At 33.9% G+C, this 15072-nt stretch overlaps 1 protein-coding gene across 4 annotated transcripts in view; it reads left to right on the forward strand.

Annotated features, from left to right (window-relative positions):
• AKT3 (AKT serine/threonine kinase 3) overlaps positions 1 to 15072 on the forward strand; it is a 384805-nt gene that overhangs the window by 284697 nt on the left and 85036 nt on the right. For all 4 annotated transcript variants that reach the window (XM_082834471.1, XM_082834473.1, XM_082834470.1 and 1 more), the window contains one exon: positions 3987 to 4115. In XM_082834471.1, coding sequence (XP_082690597.1) covers positions 3987 to 4115 — 129 coding nt within the window. The remainder of the gene's footprint in view (positions 1 to 3986; positions 4116 to 15072) is intronic.

A 15072-nucleotide genomic window follows, 5' to 3' on the forward strand; every position in this document is an offset into this window, starting at 1 on the left:
AATTTAATTTTATTCTAGGCACCAGCAAGAGCAGAAAAAGGAGCATAGTGTTTTCTTGCTATAGTTTCTTGTTCACAAAGCACAGAGGAAAAAAGATTTCAAAATCTACCAAATCAAGATCCTCTGTCAAATAATGCCTGTCCGATTCAACTGGGTAAAAAATGTTGCCGTTTTTAAATGGAAACTCTAGGATGTTTAATATTTTTGTCTCCTCAAAATATGAACTATTAGATAACAAGCAACCCTCTGATACAAATTGTAAGCATTACCCAGATTTGAATATATAATCTTTTCTTTCAGACTTCCTATTTAACTTCATACATTGCTTTTGCTGGTAGATGCATCCATTAAGCATAAACATAATGCCCTGCTCTCAATTCCAGATGCTAAGACTGACAGTGGAAATAAAACAGATGCATATAAAGTCTTATAATAGAGAGTACCTGAACAGTCAGTTACAGTGTATGCATTTTTCCTTTTATGGTTAAGAAAAGGAAGAAGGAAAGCATTAGATTTAGGAGAGAGAACCAAAGAAAGGTGATTTGTAAATATTTTTATTCCTCCTTTACACAGTGGAAGGGTCCCTAAAAATGTTTGATGAAATCTTCTTTATGTTAGTGTCAAATGCACTAAGGAAGTGATTTCCAGGTGTTTTTGATATATCTAAGCCTTTGATCTGCTTTGGAAAGATTACCAGGTGATTCTGTGCATCCTTCACATTTGTGAATCATAACACTGATCGTTCTTATATTTTATGAAAACTTTGTTATGCATTTGCATAAAATTATTATTTTTTAAACCAGACTGGATATTTAATTAGCCCCAATTTATCATTATACAAGATTAGATTTGGGGATATCATTTTTTTAAGGTGATGTATCTCTGGCTGTTGTTCATACTGATGGACAAGTTGTTTTTGTCATTCATGCTCAGCAAAATGACATTTCAGGTTGGTGAGAGAAGAAAAATAATTGATGGAAGAAGGTGGACACTATTATAAAGTAACTGGCTCAAAAATTGTAAAATATTTGTTTTGTTGTTCATTCAAAAGAAATTGTTGCATATTAAAAAGTGTTTTTTTGGGCTTCCCTGGTGGCGCAGTGGTTGAGAATCCGCCTGCCGATGCAGGGGACACGGGTTCGTGCCCCGGTGCGGGAAGATCCCACATGCCGCGGAGCGGCTGGGCCCATGACCCATGGCCGCTGAGCCTGCGCATCCCGAGCCTGTGCTCCGCAATGGGAGAGGCCGCAACAGTGAGAGGCCCACGTACCGCAAAAAAAAAAAAAAAAAAAAAGTGTTTTTATTGAAGTCACCGAGCTGACAAAAGTGTTTTATAGGGTTCCATTTCTGAACTTTGCTCTTGTATAGAAGAGCACACACCATTTTGATAAATTATGAATCAGCCATTAAACTCTCCATGTTTAGTAAATGATCAATACATTTATTGATTAAGTTCTACATTCAGTATCTCATTTAATTCTCAAAACAATCACATTGGATCGTTACTGTTATTTACTCTGTGTTATAGATGAAGTTGAGGCACATAGATGTCAATAGGTTACACAGTAAGAGATAAAACTTGAATTTACGTTTAAGTTCTCTGACTTGACTCCATAATCTTATGCACATTGCTCTCTACTGCCTCCTATGCAATATGCTACCTTATCCCCATTATGGTGACCTTTACCCCATCTCTCACAGTCATCCTGTAGGCTGACCTTATTTCTGACTATATCATTGTAATTAAGCTGATTTATAAAACAAGTAGAATGATCAACTGTCCTGTTTTGCCTAGAACTTCCCCAGTTGTAGAACTTTAAAGTCCTGAATCCTGGGAGCCCCCCTCAGTTCTAGGTAAACTGGGGCTCTCAGTCACTTTCATCCTGTTCCTATTCTTCACTCAAACCCTGTCCTTGCATCTCATTTCATTCCTCATCCCTCAACCCTTGGTATCTTGGAAATGAGATATGAGATTAGAGAATTAGGTATGAATCGGGATTTTAAAAAATGTATGTACTTATTGGTATTAAAAACAGTATTTATATGTTTTGATACTTCTGTATCCACTTCAAAATAGTCTCGTCAGAATGTGGAGAATTAGCACATTAGCGCATACTATCATGTTTCACTTTGCATGTAAAGCATATAAAGCGAATTGACATAATATACACCAAACACATTTTATTCAATATTATTATGTATTATTTGACATTTTTGTAAGAATTTTTGTGTATTATAAAAGATATAGTATTTTAAGAACTTAATTTGGTTTGCTTTTATATGTTATGATGTATTCATATGTTAGAACAATAAGCATATTTTTAAAAGTTAAGAAAAGAGCATATATATTTTCATTCAACAAAACAACAGACACTCCAGTGTATACTTCTCTTTCTTGTTATGGCAAGGTAGGAGCAGGAGGAAGAAGAGAGTGTTGTTTGAAAGAGAAGGAAAAAGGGGAGAAAATCAGAAGCAGAAAGAAGAGAAGGGTTTTCAAGGCAGAAAGAGAAGTAGACAGATTCTTGACGTTCCTGATTGTTTTCCCTATTTAGGACTTACTGCCATTTGTGCAAATTGGGTTTGATTTTGGGGTCCAGTTAGTAGAGAATCATGAGGAAGATGCAATCTCTCTGAATTTAGATAAAATAAGAGAACTTTCATTTTTGAAAGGTTTAGCAATATATTTAGGGTTCATTCATCTCTCTGTAGACAAGTCAAAAACAGACTCACTTCTCTGAAGTCTATGCAGTGCACGAAACATATTGAGCATTGAGTTCAGTTGGGTAGCACATTTAAGTTCTATACTTAAGGACTTATGTGTACTCTGAGCTTGCTTAACTGTATTTAGTCTCTGGTTTATAAGACATTGGATAATATGACAGAGTATACCGCCATCACATTTTGTATGATTGTTGTCTGTTTATGTTCTTATATGGAGTTCTATTTTGAATTTGATCCTGACTTCAGAGTTTGGGTAGGCACTTTCATACATCATCATGTTAAGGAGTAGAATAATGATCTACTCCTTAAGTAAGTTAATTGTCATTCATCCTGCTACTATTTTTTTTTTTTTTTTTTTTTGTGGTATGTGGGCCTCTCACTGTTGTGGCCTCTCCCGTTGCGGAGCACAGGCTCCGGATGCACAGGCTCAGCGGCCATGGCTCACGGGCCCAGCCACTCCACGGCATGTGGGATCTTCCCGGACCGGAGCACGAACCCATGTCCCCTGCATTGGCAGGCGGACTCTCAACAACTGCGCCACCAGGGAAGCCCATGCTACTATTTTTTTTCATGTGTTTTTTGTGCATGCATTTCTGCGTTAGGTCTTCTGCATTATGTCTTCAAGATTGTTCTTTTTGTATTAATGGATTCAAAGAGATTCCAACTTTATAATACCTGTGCTATATGTTTTCATTAACTGTTGCATGTTTGACTTTCATACTCTTTTTATGTGTAAAAGGGTTGGTAGTTCTTTATTACAAAGAACTGTAAAAGAGGATATTGCCTTACCTTACAAAACAAGATTTAGGTTTGATTTATAACCACCACCAAAGTAACATTTCTGTAAGTGAATATTTTATCGTAGCACTAGACTCCCAAATGAAATGGTTGAAAACCATCTGCATATATCCAGAAGAAGATGCTTGTCTCTTTGGGATTGTTTAGATCACAATTTATTTTAAACAGGAAAAAAGAGGATTGATGTTTGCTTTGGGAAGTTAATTAGGCTTTACTTCTCAGAACTTATGCAATAACAGCTCTTACTCCTATGGGTTTAAAAATCAATTTATTATTGTGAAGTATTTGATAAAATGTTTCTTTTTACACATGAGTTAGGAAGCTACAGGGTTTGTCTTTGAAAAGTTCTATTAACTCTGTGTCCTCTTTCCAAAATATCTTACTCAACATTCAATTATTTTTCAAAACAGTATTTTCCTATTTTTGAAGACTATAGAACAAATTATGTTATCTTTCTTACTACACAGTTGGAGAATTTGATGCTGGATAAAGATGGCCACATAAAAATTACAGATTTTGGACTTTGCAAAGAAGGGATCACAGATGCAGCCACCATGAAGACGTTCTGTGGTACACCAGAATATCTGGCACCAGAGGTAGGCTATGTTTCCATTCATAGAAAAAAATAACACTGATATAATGTTTTACAAAGTAAACCATTTAAGCATTAAAAAAATAGCAGTGTCTACTACTTTGACCTGGATTTCAACATGAATCAAATCTGTTTTGCTCCCACTTGTTCAACATGGTATTCTAGGGCAAAAATATATATAAGTTAAACTTTATAAACTATATAAGTACAAGGATACTGGTAACTACAATAAAGTCCATTTTTATTTCTTGGCCATGTGTGTTTTATTTCTTGATTATGCCTATTTTCTTTCATTTATTAAAATAGAATAATTGAATGACTACAGCAAGATTGTGAACAGTTTTATAAACCGTCTTGGATTTTCCTTAGAAACAAAGAAACAGTGATAATTTGTATTTGTAATAGTGCGGGTTTTCATACTTAATTATTGGGAAGTATTTCATTGGGAGAGTTAATGAAATGACAGTAACTATATTTTGGAAATCATGCCAAACCAAAGCAAGCTTCAACTAGTGCCCTCCCCATGCTGAGGATTCCATACTAATTCATTAATTTGTTTATTCAAACAATTATATATTATTCATTTACTATATACTGGGTATTTTTCTGGGTGGTGTGTTTATACGAACAAGACACAAAGGACCCTGCTCTCAGGGAACTCACTTCTGGTGGAGGGAGACAGAATAAAAAAATATATATAACAATGTCATGCGATGAAGATGTGTCATGTCATGAAGGAAAAGAAGCTAGATAAAGGGAGGTTGTGGTGTGGTGGATGTGTTAGGTAGTGTTCTCATTACTATTACTACAAAACAGACCACTGCAAAACCTAACCATTTTATGTGATTGAAGGTTCTGAGTCAGGACAGCAGGAATAACTGCTCCATGGTACGTGGGGCACAGCAGGGGGTGACTCTGGCTGGAGGCTGGAATCTGGAAGCTCCCCTCTTTCTGCGTCTGACAGTTAATGCTGGCTCTCAACTGGTACATTACAGGGCTCTCAAAAGCCTCAGCTTCTCCAAGTGGCCTGGTTTCCTCATACTGGTGGCTTTAGGGTAGCCAAACTATTTTGGCTGTGGGTTCTAAAAGTGAACATCCTAGGGAACAGTTTAGAAACTGCTTCCATTTTTTTAAAACCTAGCAAACCATGAAGAAATGTTTCATTCGTTTTTTGAAAGTTTCTCTTCATAGTATATTTTTAAAATTTTATTATCACATACCATAAATTCTACCTTTTAAAGTACACAGTAGTGGTTTTTAGTATGTTCACATTTGTGCAATCATCACCACTGTCTAATTCCAGAATATTTTCATCACTACAACAAAGAAACCCCGTACACATTAGTTCCTCCCCTAAATCCCCTCATCCCAGACAACTACTAATCTACTTTCTGTCTCTATAGATGTGCTTGTTCTGGGCATTTCATATAAATGGAATCATACAATATGTGGCCTCTTGTGTCTGGCTTCTTTTACTTAGTATGTTTTCAAGATTCATCCATGCTTCAGCATGTTATTGATACTTCATTCCTTTTTATGGCCAAATAGTATTCTATTGTATGAACATAAACACATTTTATTTATCCATTCAGCAGCTGATGGACATTTGGGTTGCTTCCAGGTTTTGGCTGATAATGCTGCTATGAACATTTCTCTGTGAATCCCCTTTTATGGCTTTGTTTCAGGAACTGCACATCATTTCTGTCATATGCTTATTGGTTTAGAATTCCTAAGCCTACACATATTTAAGGGGTAGTAACATAGACCCCACCTCTACATTGTAAAAGAGCATGTGAGATGGGAGATACTGTTACAACTGTCTTTGGAAAATATAATCTTCTACAGATAGAATGTTCAGGGAAAGAGAGGTTTAATCAGAGACCTGAATGCTAAGAGGCAACTATTGTAAAAATAGATTGGAAGAGCTTTCCAAACACAGAGAGCAGCTAGTATAAAAACTGTGAGGCAGAACAAGTTCAGTTCTTCCCTCAAACTCCAACAAGGTTAGTGTGGCTAGAGCCAAATAGGGAGGCATTAATCTTTGATGGATGAAGATAACTATTTATTGAACATGTATTATGTGCCACATGCTGTATATGTACATTGCATATTTGGAATAAACTGTTGTGATAGGAAACCTATTTTTTTAAAGGTGAGGGAACTGAGGATCAGAATTTTTCTAATGTAATCTGTACAGTAAGTCCCCTACATACGAATCTTCAAGTTGCGAACTTTAAAAGATGCAAACACATGTTCCATCAATGTCAGGTGTGAGTGAAGTTGCAGCTTGCCCTCGTCTCCTATTGCTGACGATCCTTCGGCTCTACCATCTCCCACCTCTTCTCCCTCCTCCAGTCAGTAACTCTTCTTGCCTGTTCACTCGATGCCAGCCCCTGTATGCCACCTGTTGTACTGTACTACCGTATTTTCAAAATACTGTACTGTAAGATTAAAAATGTTTTCTTTATTTTTTGTGTTTGCTTGTTTTGTATGTATTATTTGTGTGAAAACTATCGTAAACCTATTACAGTACAGTACTATGTAGCCAATTGTGTTAGTTGGGTACCTAATCTAACTTTGTTGGACTTACAAACACACTCTTGGAATGGAACTTGTTCGTATGTAGGGGACTTACTGTGCACAGCTAGGAGGTGGTAGAGATAGAATCAGGATTCTAACTAGGTTCATCTTATAAAGCCTATTTTTACTTTTTTAACCACACACACCATGGCCCCAAAAAGTCACTATTTCAAGGCCACTTATAGATGTAAATAATTGTCATTTTTAAAATAGATGCTTTGTAAATGCTAACAGCAAAAGGTAATCAAAAGAATTAGGAAATAAGAATACATTCAGAATGATACTAGCATTCCTATACATATAGTAACTAATGCCAGTTTATTATTACAATAGTTCTTTTCAGTTAGAGATTAAATTTACATTTCAAGAATGTTGAGTTACTGTAAATAAATGCTAGTAATTTGAAATATTAGCAGTATTTTTCACAGTCAATTTCCAAATATTATTTTATCAAGGGCTGCCAAAAATAATATTTTTTCTGCTATGAAATCTGGAATTAGGTAAAAATTTAGAAATGTTGTTTCTTGTTTATTTAAATACAAGATTACATTTTCTAGAATAGGATTGTTTTTGTGAATGTCATGAAAAACAAAATCTTTGTTTCTCTGGAGTTCCAATTGCCCTTGCTATACATTTACCATGGCTGATGATATCCCATATTTAGAATAACAAAATTAGTTATGTCATGATTAGGGGAAATTATTTCTGTAGAAGATAAATACATCTCATTTCAGAAGCAGATGATCTCCTAAGAAACAAAGATATTGTTTTATATGCAAATGTCATCAACTGAAGAACAAAACCAAGAATTTAATGCAGGAAGAGTCCAGTTGTTTCTAAATAGAAAGTTTACAATTCACAAGGAATTGTCAATTTCTTTTTAAAGACACGTAAGAACACCTTTCTGTATACCTTTTAAAAAAATATTACAGAAGTCTGGTCTTCAGAAGAAGTTTATATACCCCATGACTGAGAGATGTTGATTCATAATTAAAATCTTGACACCTTGTTTTTACAGGGGAGAATGAGCATTGTGGTTACTATCTGAGGATGACAAATCTTGAAACAATTAACTTCTCATGCAGTTATATTTTTATATTCTAAGTGTTTGTGTCCAACACTGCATTTTATTAAATCAGGGTAACTTTGTGTTATACTCTTACTTTTAAAAACAAGAATTTAAGTCCTTTTTTCTGATCTCTGATATGGACCATTTCACTGAAGAGCACTCATTCATTCATTAAAGAAATATTTATTGAATATTTATTAGGTATCATGCATTCTGTTAGGTGCTGGGAATACAAAGATCGTAAGAAATGGTTTTTGTCCTCAAGTAGCTTGCTATATTTTGTAAGGTGATAGGATATGGAAAATAATCATTACTGTGCAAGAAAATAATTGCTTTACTAGAATTATTTACAGCGTGGTGAAAGGAAAAGGAAGGGTGGTGGGAGGGTCTGGTGACAGTAAAGAGGGAGCAGACTGAGAGGAGGCTGGACACATAGATTGGGATCAGAATGCAAAAGAGTTTAGATTTGATCTCATGGACAAGGAAAAATCACTTTTGAACTAAGAGCAGGGCAATAATGTGATCAGATATAGATGGTCAGAGTTAGAGAGGGATTGGCAAGAAACTAGCCTCTTCCCTTTACTTCAGATGGTATCTCTCACTTTCTTTGAACCTTGCAATTTCTAGTTCATACCATTATTAATGCCAGACTTTTCTTGATTAGTAGCTGTTTATCAGACTTGGAATATGTGCCTGAGCACTGCTTCTCTTTTGAAGGGCTCATTGTCAATATTTTCCCTTCTCCTCTTCTTATAGAAGACTTGTTTACCCATTATGGAGAGATCTTTCTGCAACCTATCATTCATCTAGCAGTGGCATCCTTTACCTTTTAAACTGTTTTTTGTTTTCTTTTGTTTTTTTTTTTCTGTTTGTTTGTGGTTTTTTTTGGCTGCACTGCACGGCATGGGGGATGTTAGTTCCCCGACCAGGGATCGAACTCGTGCCCCCTGCAGTGGAAGCACAGAGTCCTAACCACTGGACCGCCAGGGACGTCCCTAAACTTTTAATCTGGTAGTAATGCTTTGCTGTTTAAAGATGGTTGAAGGGTATTTAAAAGATACTTCAAAAAGACTGTTAGAAATCGGTTCAAAGCTGATATATTAACTGTACTATATCTCAGGCTCATAGCTGATTTTTAAATAAACTTTAGTTTTAAATGAGCTTAAGTTTTCTCTTGTGGCAAAGACCACCAGGAAAAGAAAAGTTTTATAGTATAAAAATGCCATTTGTTGAAAAAAGGGTATTTTTAAAGTATTTGTTCTCTTCTTTTGATGAAGAATTATAGACCTTTATTATTAAAGGGAAAAAATCGTGTCTTTTTTAAAAGAGGTTGCAGAGATATAGTCCTAGCAGGCATATAAACTATACATTTAGTGTGCTACATCTCTAAAAATGCATTAGTGTATACAGTTTTAAAGTGTTTTTGCTCTTTCTTGTATTAGAAGGAAATAAATTTTACCTGCCATATATTATGGACTATAAGATATTTTGAGGGGATTTTGTTTTCATAATCTTTACTATATTTTCATGCCTAGAAATTATAAAGAAATTAGAAATCACATATAAAATCTTACTGTTAAATTTTATTATTTGACTTGGCTCTCATTGAATCCAAACCATCCTTTTATGCAGTGCTAATTATTTAGAGTCTCAGCTTTGCTCTTGAGTTAGCAGTACCTGATCAACTTTCCAACTGTAAAACAGTTTGAAAATCAAATGTAGCTTACATGCAAGACCCAACAAAATTAAAAGTGTTAAGTACGTTTTGGCAGTTCACTTTTATTATGCCCAGTCCTCAAATGTACCAGCAGATAATCATCTGAATGTTAGTTATTTTTCACATGCTTATGTGATCACACAAAAAGTACATGCTAAAAAGAAGCAGATGGTGACAGATGGGGAAGGTTGAATAAGGTGGTTTTGGAAACCTAGAGAAATGCACTTCTGTAATAGTGTAAAAATAAAAATTATTTGATAATCAAGTTAGAACTAACAAAAAGATTGCAAAAAATGACTTGATTGTTGGGAAATACATAGTATCTAGTTGTGTTTGCTGTTCAGGAAAAAAGTGTATATAATTTTATTTCATATGTGTAAAATACTGTTTTTCAGTGGCTGAAAATGGATTTTTTGATGTATTCCTAGTTTTCAGAACCTCATTTTTGGAAAACATTTACTTGGTATCATTTTATTCACTTTTCTTTTGAAGCCTACTAGCCTTAATATCTTTTATAATATGTATTTTGACAATATCTGAAATAGACAAGAATATTTTTATAACTATTTTTTAAATTTATTTTATTTATTTATTTATTTTTGGTTCCATTGGGTCTCCATTGCTGCGCATGGGCTTTCTCTAGCTGTGGTGAGCGGGGGCTACTCTTCGTTGTGGTGCGTGGGCTTCTCATTGCAGTGACTTGTCTTGTTGCAGAGCATGGGCTCTAGGCATGAGGGCTTCAGTAGTTGTGGCACGCGGGCTCTAGAGTGCAGGCTCAGTAGTTGTGGTGCATGGGTTTAGTTGCTCCGCGGCATGTGGGATCTTCCTGGACCAGGGCTTGAACCCATGTCCCTGAATTGGCAGGCGGATTCTTAACCACTGCGCCACCAGGGAAGTCCTTGATAACTATTTTGATAGAAAGATTTGCTTAAAGTCATTGTGATTCTATATAGATAATAGCACAGATGGAAATTAAATTCTATGTAAATGAAAGGCCAAAAGGATACAATAACTTCTTCAGAATGGGTTGAGAGAATCATGTAAATTAAGGGTGAAGGTAGTTTGTAGTATGGAGGGTAGTGTACATGGGGGGAGTAGTTAGAACCAAACTTGATTTAAGAGTACTAAATGGAATTTTATTTATTTATTTTAAATACAACAAAGAATAAATGAAAAAGACAATTTTATGGGCTCTATCAATATTATCTTTAGGGGATCTTAAAATAAATGAATGAGGTTAAAGTTATATATGTTTGTACATTTCATCTATAGATAAAAATAGTAGCACACATATTTGCATTTTGCATACCCTTGGACAAAATTCTACTGGTTCTTACAGATTATGAAACTAAATCTCAAATTCTAAGCTTTTTGTAAAAATTAAAAGTTATTTTAGTAGCTTTCCCCAAACTGTATACATTCCTAATATTTTATTTAATTGTTAATGATTCATGTAACAATTATCCTCTTGAGGTGTTTTTGAAAACCGTCATCTTCCTGATGGTTCTGAAAAGGTCTCATCACCAATATTAAGGGGAAAATTAAGTAAATGAGCACAGTGATTAGTTCAGACAGAAGTTGTCTGCTTTATAGTTAGAATTTATATTTAAGAAATTCTGTCGTGAGTTGACTGACTGTTCATACTGTTTCTGGATAATATTAAAAAACATTCCATTTTGCTATACACCTGAAACTAACACAACATTGTAAATCAACTATATTTCAATTAAAAAAATTTCATAGTAAAAAAAAATCTCATTTTGTCCCCAAATTGGATATTGTTTAAATATGAACAAAAATGATATTTTTAGTTCAATGTTAATGTCTCTCAACATTTATAAGTAGCAGCTTTTACTTCCCTAGAGTTCTGTCAGTTTTTATAGTAGCTATTTTTCACCTAAGTTCTTTTCAGTGTTATATAGTCTTTTGGTTTTAACAATCAGAATATTTGCATTCAGTACTTTGGAATGATCCTGATTTAAGCACAGAGTTTAATTTTAAATTCTCTGCAACATAAGAACATATACAAAACTAACCCTAACTGGGAACACTAGTGATTACCTATAGTGTTTTACAATGGCCATTTTTACTTTGGTTACAAAAACCCAGTTTCTTAGAATCCCATATTGTTTGTTGCTTCAAGATAAAACGGAAGTATAGAAATCTCTGGAAGATATGCGTAAGTATGATTTAATCACCAATATTGTATCCATTTAGCTTTTCTCCTTATCAGGAATGTTGCCTGTTCTAGGCAGAGAATGCTTTTGAAAGTACGATGTTAGCTGCATGCAAGTACTTGTGTCTGCATGCTAGGAGGTAGCCATAAAGCTTACAGCATCTTAATTCAGAACAAATGGCACTTACAGTTTCAGTCTCTTTAGAATCATTAGAGTGGTTGAAAACTGGATAGAGAATGTATATTTATGATGAAAATACCAATAAACCATGGAATTCATAATTCTTATGAAATATATAGTTCTACTGAAGCTGCAATACATTTTAGAATCTGAATTAGAAGATTTGTAGTTCATTTTTTAGCAAATTCCTGTGATGTTAGGAATATTAAAGGATTTCTGTAAATTATAAAGTATATAAATGTGTGTTTATATATAAAACACACATATAAGTTACCTGAAATATAAGGTTACCAGAAAAAAATGTTTTTGAATTAGCGGTAAATTGGTTCATCCAAGTTCGCAGTTTAGTTTCACAACATAGGTGTACAGACAGTTTGTTTAGATGTTTAATTTTTCCCCCATCTGTTCTGTCAGGATTATTGATTGAGCAGTAAGCCACTCCAGGGCATACATAGCCTCCTCATAACTGCTTGCCTTAGTGCATTGTGTGGCCTGGCGAACAAGCTGAGGAAGGTGTTCCTTCAGCTTCCCAGTAAATCTTAATTGGTAAAAGAATATTGAAATCAGTATGTTTTTTGAAAGTACCCAGTAGCCAAATATTTACATTGGGAACTTTAATTGATGGTATCATTTTAAAATATATAATTTATTATTTAATGTCATCCTTTGAAATTAGTAACCATTCAAGAGCTGTTCATGGTGATTTTTTAAACTCATCTGGGTTTTGATAAGTAGAAGTATCTACATTAAATGTTATCAAATATTAATCAATATTGCCAGAACATTTAATAGTAATTGATAACCTGCTGTGACTTCCTCGAGTCTTAGATTTTATTATATCATAAAGTGAAGCAATCTCTGGCTTCTAGTGGAAACATTGAAACTAAGCTTTTTTTCCTAGAGCTTGTGCTCTGTTGGGGTGTTTATTGATATGACCTCTTGTCATTTTTTAACATTTACATTCTTTTAGTGTTCCAAATCCCCACTTGTTCTTTATCTCTGTTTGGGCATTTGTGTTAAATGTGCTTATAAAGTGAAGCTATATCTATGGTTACAGAGGACAGTAGGTGTAGAAGGAAATACTAAATGTCTGCATTCATATTTAAAGTTGATTTTAGTTTAAACATTAGTGACATTGATTTCACGGAAAAGAGACACTGTCTTTAGTTTAATTCTTCAGGATAAGTCTTTCAGTGGATTATTTCTTTAGGAGCAGGTTTTGACCTGCATTTATATCTAGATTATATGATAAATTGCGTTTTAATGGAGTTGAAATGTAACTTACCATTGTTGTACCTCTACATTGCCATTTATCCTACTGGTTGGATCAACCCTCATGATAACCATGAAGTAGATTAGCCTTTTTGCTAGGGAAAAAAAAATCGTCAGAGGTAACCAGAAGGAATTGCAACTCTTAGGTTAAAGAATGTAAATTTTATATATTACTAGGCTGTGGATTTTAATTTCACTCTGGAATTTCTACATTATTTCCAAGTATTGTATTTTGAAATAATTTAGATATAAGGAGAGAGAAAAGCCGTTGTATGAACAGTGGTAACATGTTTTTTATTATATAGCCACATGTAGAATATTATAATCACTTTTATTTTTATTTCTTGTGTATTTCATCTTCTAGCTGTCTTGAGGTAGGAGTTGAACAGAAATCTTTCTTTTTAATTGATAGCAAAGACTTAGATAAAGAGGCCTGGCTGAGTTGTTGGGGTATTTTCTCCTCAACATTGCCTAAGTTTTACATGTCAGTAAGATAATACATTACATCAGATTTGTTTAGTACAAAGTAATACAGCAAACAGCTCTAATTGTAGCATTATGTATGTATATTTCAATGAAAGCTCGTATGTTCAAAAGCAAAACCGCATATCTTGAGAATCAGTGTTCGTTTTACAAAGCTAAATAAAATATATTTTATTTTATCAAGCACATTTTTTTACAATGCAGTTTTATTTTTCAGTTGCTTATTTCTCTTCAAAAATAAAACCCTTTTTTTATGTACTCACTTTCCCTTCTGGCTGCAAACCAGGTATTTAAACAAAAATAAAGGATTGCCAGTTTTGCCAGCTGGGGATGAGAACCCGGCTGGTGAAATGTGGGTTCGGGAGGCAGTTAATCCAGCTTTTATGCTTTTTATGGTTTTATGAAAAAAGAGGTTAAAAGCTACATTTGGCTCTTTATTGTATGTACCACTGTTTTGTTGCTGTTGTAGGAATGCAGTAAAAGGTTACTTAGATTTAAAAAATTTTGTTATTAGGTAAAATCTTGCATCTATTAGATAAAGGCCTACAAACAGTACATTCTACTAATTGGATGTGGGAGAGATTCAAAAGTCACTGGTATTTAAAAATTATATATACAGTATTTCCTTTAAGTACACAAGTAGAATTCCTTCTACTTCAAGTTGTTTCTTGTTTTCTGTATGTTCTCATATTACTCATTTCAAACAAGTAGAAATTTTAAATATTTTTGGCTAAAGATAGAAACTAGAATTTATTGTTTTCCCCAAAAACATCTTGCTTAGTTTGTTATTTACAAAAGGGTTTTGGAAAAATTTAGAAACTGGACTTATGTTTATATATTGCCAATGCAGTTTCTAGTTGTCTTTAGCCACGGAACAATGATACAATTGAATTAATACTAGGGATGTAATGTACAATATGATAAATATGGTTAACATGCTGTATGTTACATATGAAAGTTGTTAAGAGAGTAAACCCTGAGTTCTCATCACAAGGAAAAAAATTTTTTTCTAATTCTTTAATTCTGTTTCTGTATGAGATGATAGATGTTCATTAAAGTTATTATAGTAATCATTTCATGATGTATATAAGTTAAATCATTATGCTGTATACCTTAAACTTACACAATGCTGTATATCAGTTATCAAGCTGTATGTCAATTATGTCTTGGTAAAACTGGAAGAAAACAATCTTTTCGTAGCATTTGAAAACACTGTTAAATAGATCTTTAGGTAACATAGTTTTTTCCTTAAAATTTAATTCTCCACCTTTAAATACCCTGTCTACCAAAGTGCCTTTCATAGTATTTATAGTAATCATAGTGTAGCTGTCAAAAATATTATGTGCGTTTTACGAAATTATTAGTTAAATTTTAAATAAAAGTCACATAGGCGTAATCTTCAACAACATACTTACTTAGCTCAAACTAAGAAAGTTTAAAACATGAGTACTACTTTGTTCTGTATCAAATTCTCTCCAATGTC

The sequence above is a fragment of the Leucopleurus acutus genome (genome assembly GCF_964270905.1).
Source record: "Leucopleurus acutus genome assembly, chromosome: 2".
NCBI lineage: Eukaryota > Metazoa > Chordata > Mammalia > Artiodactyla > Delphinidae > Leucopleurus > Leucopleurus acutus.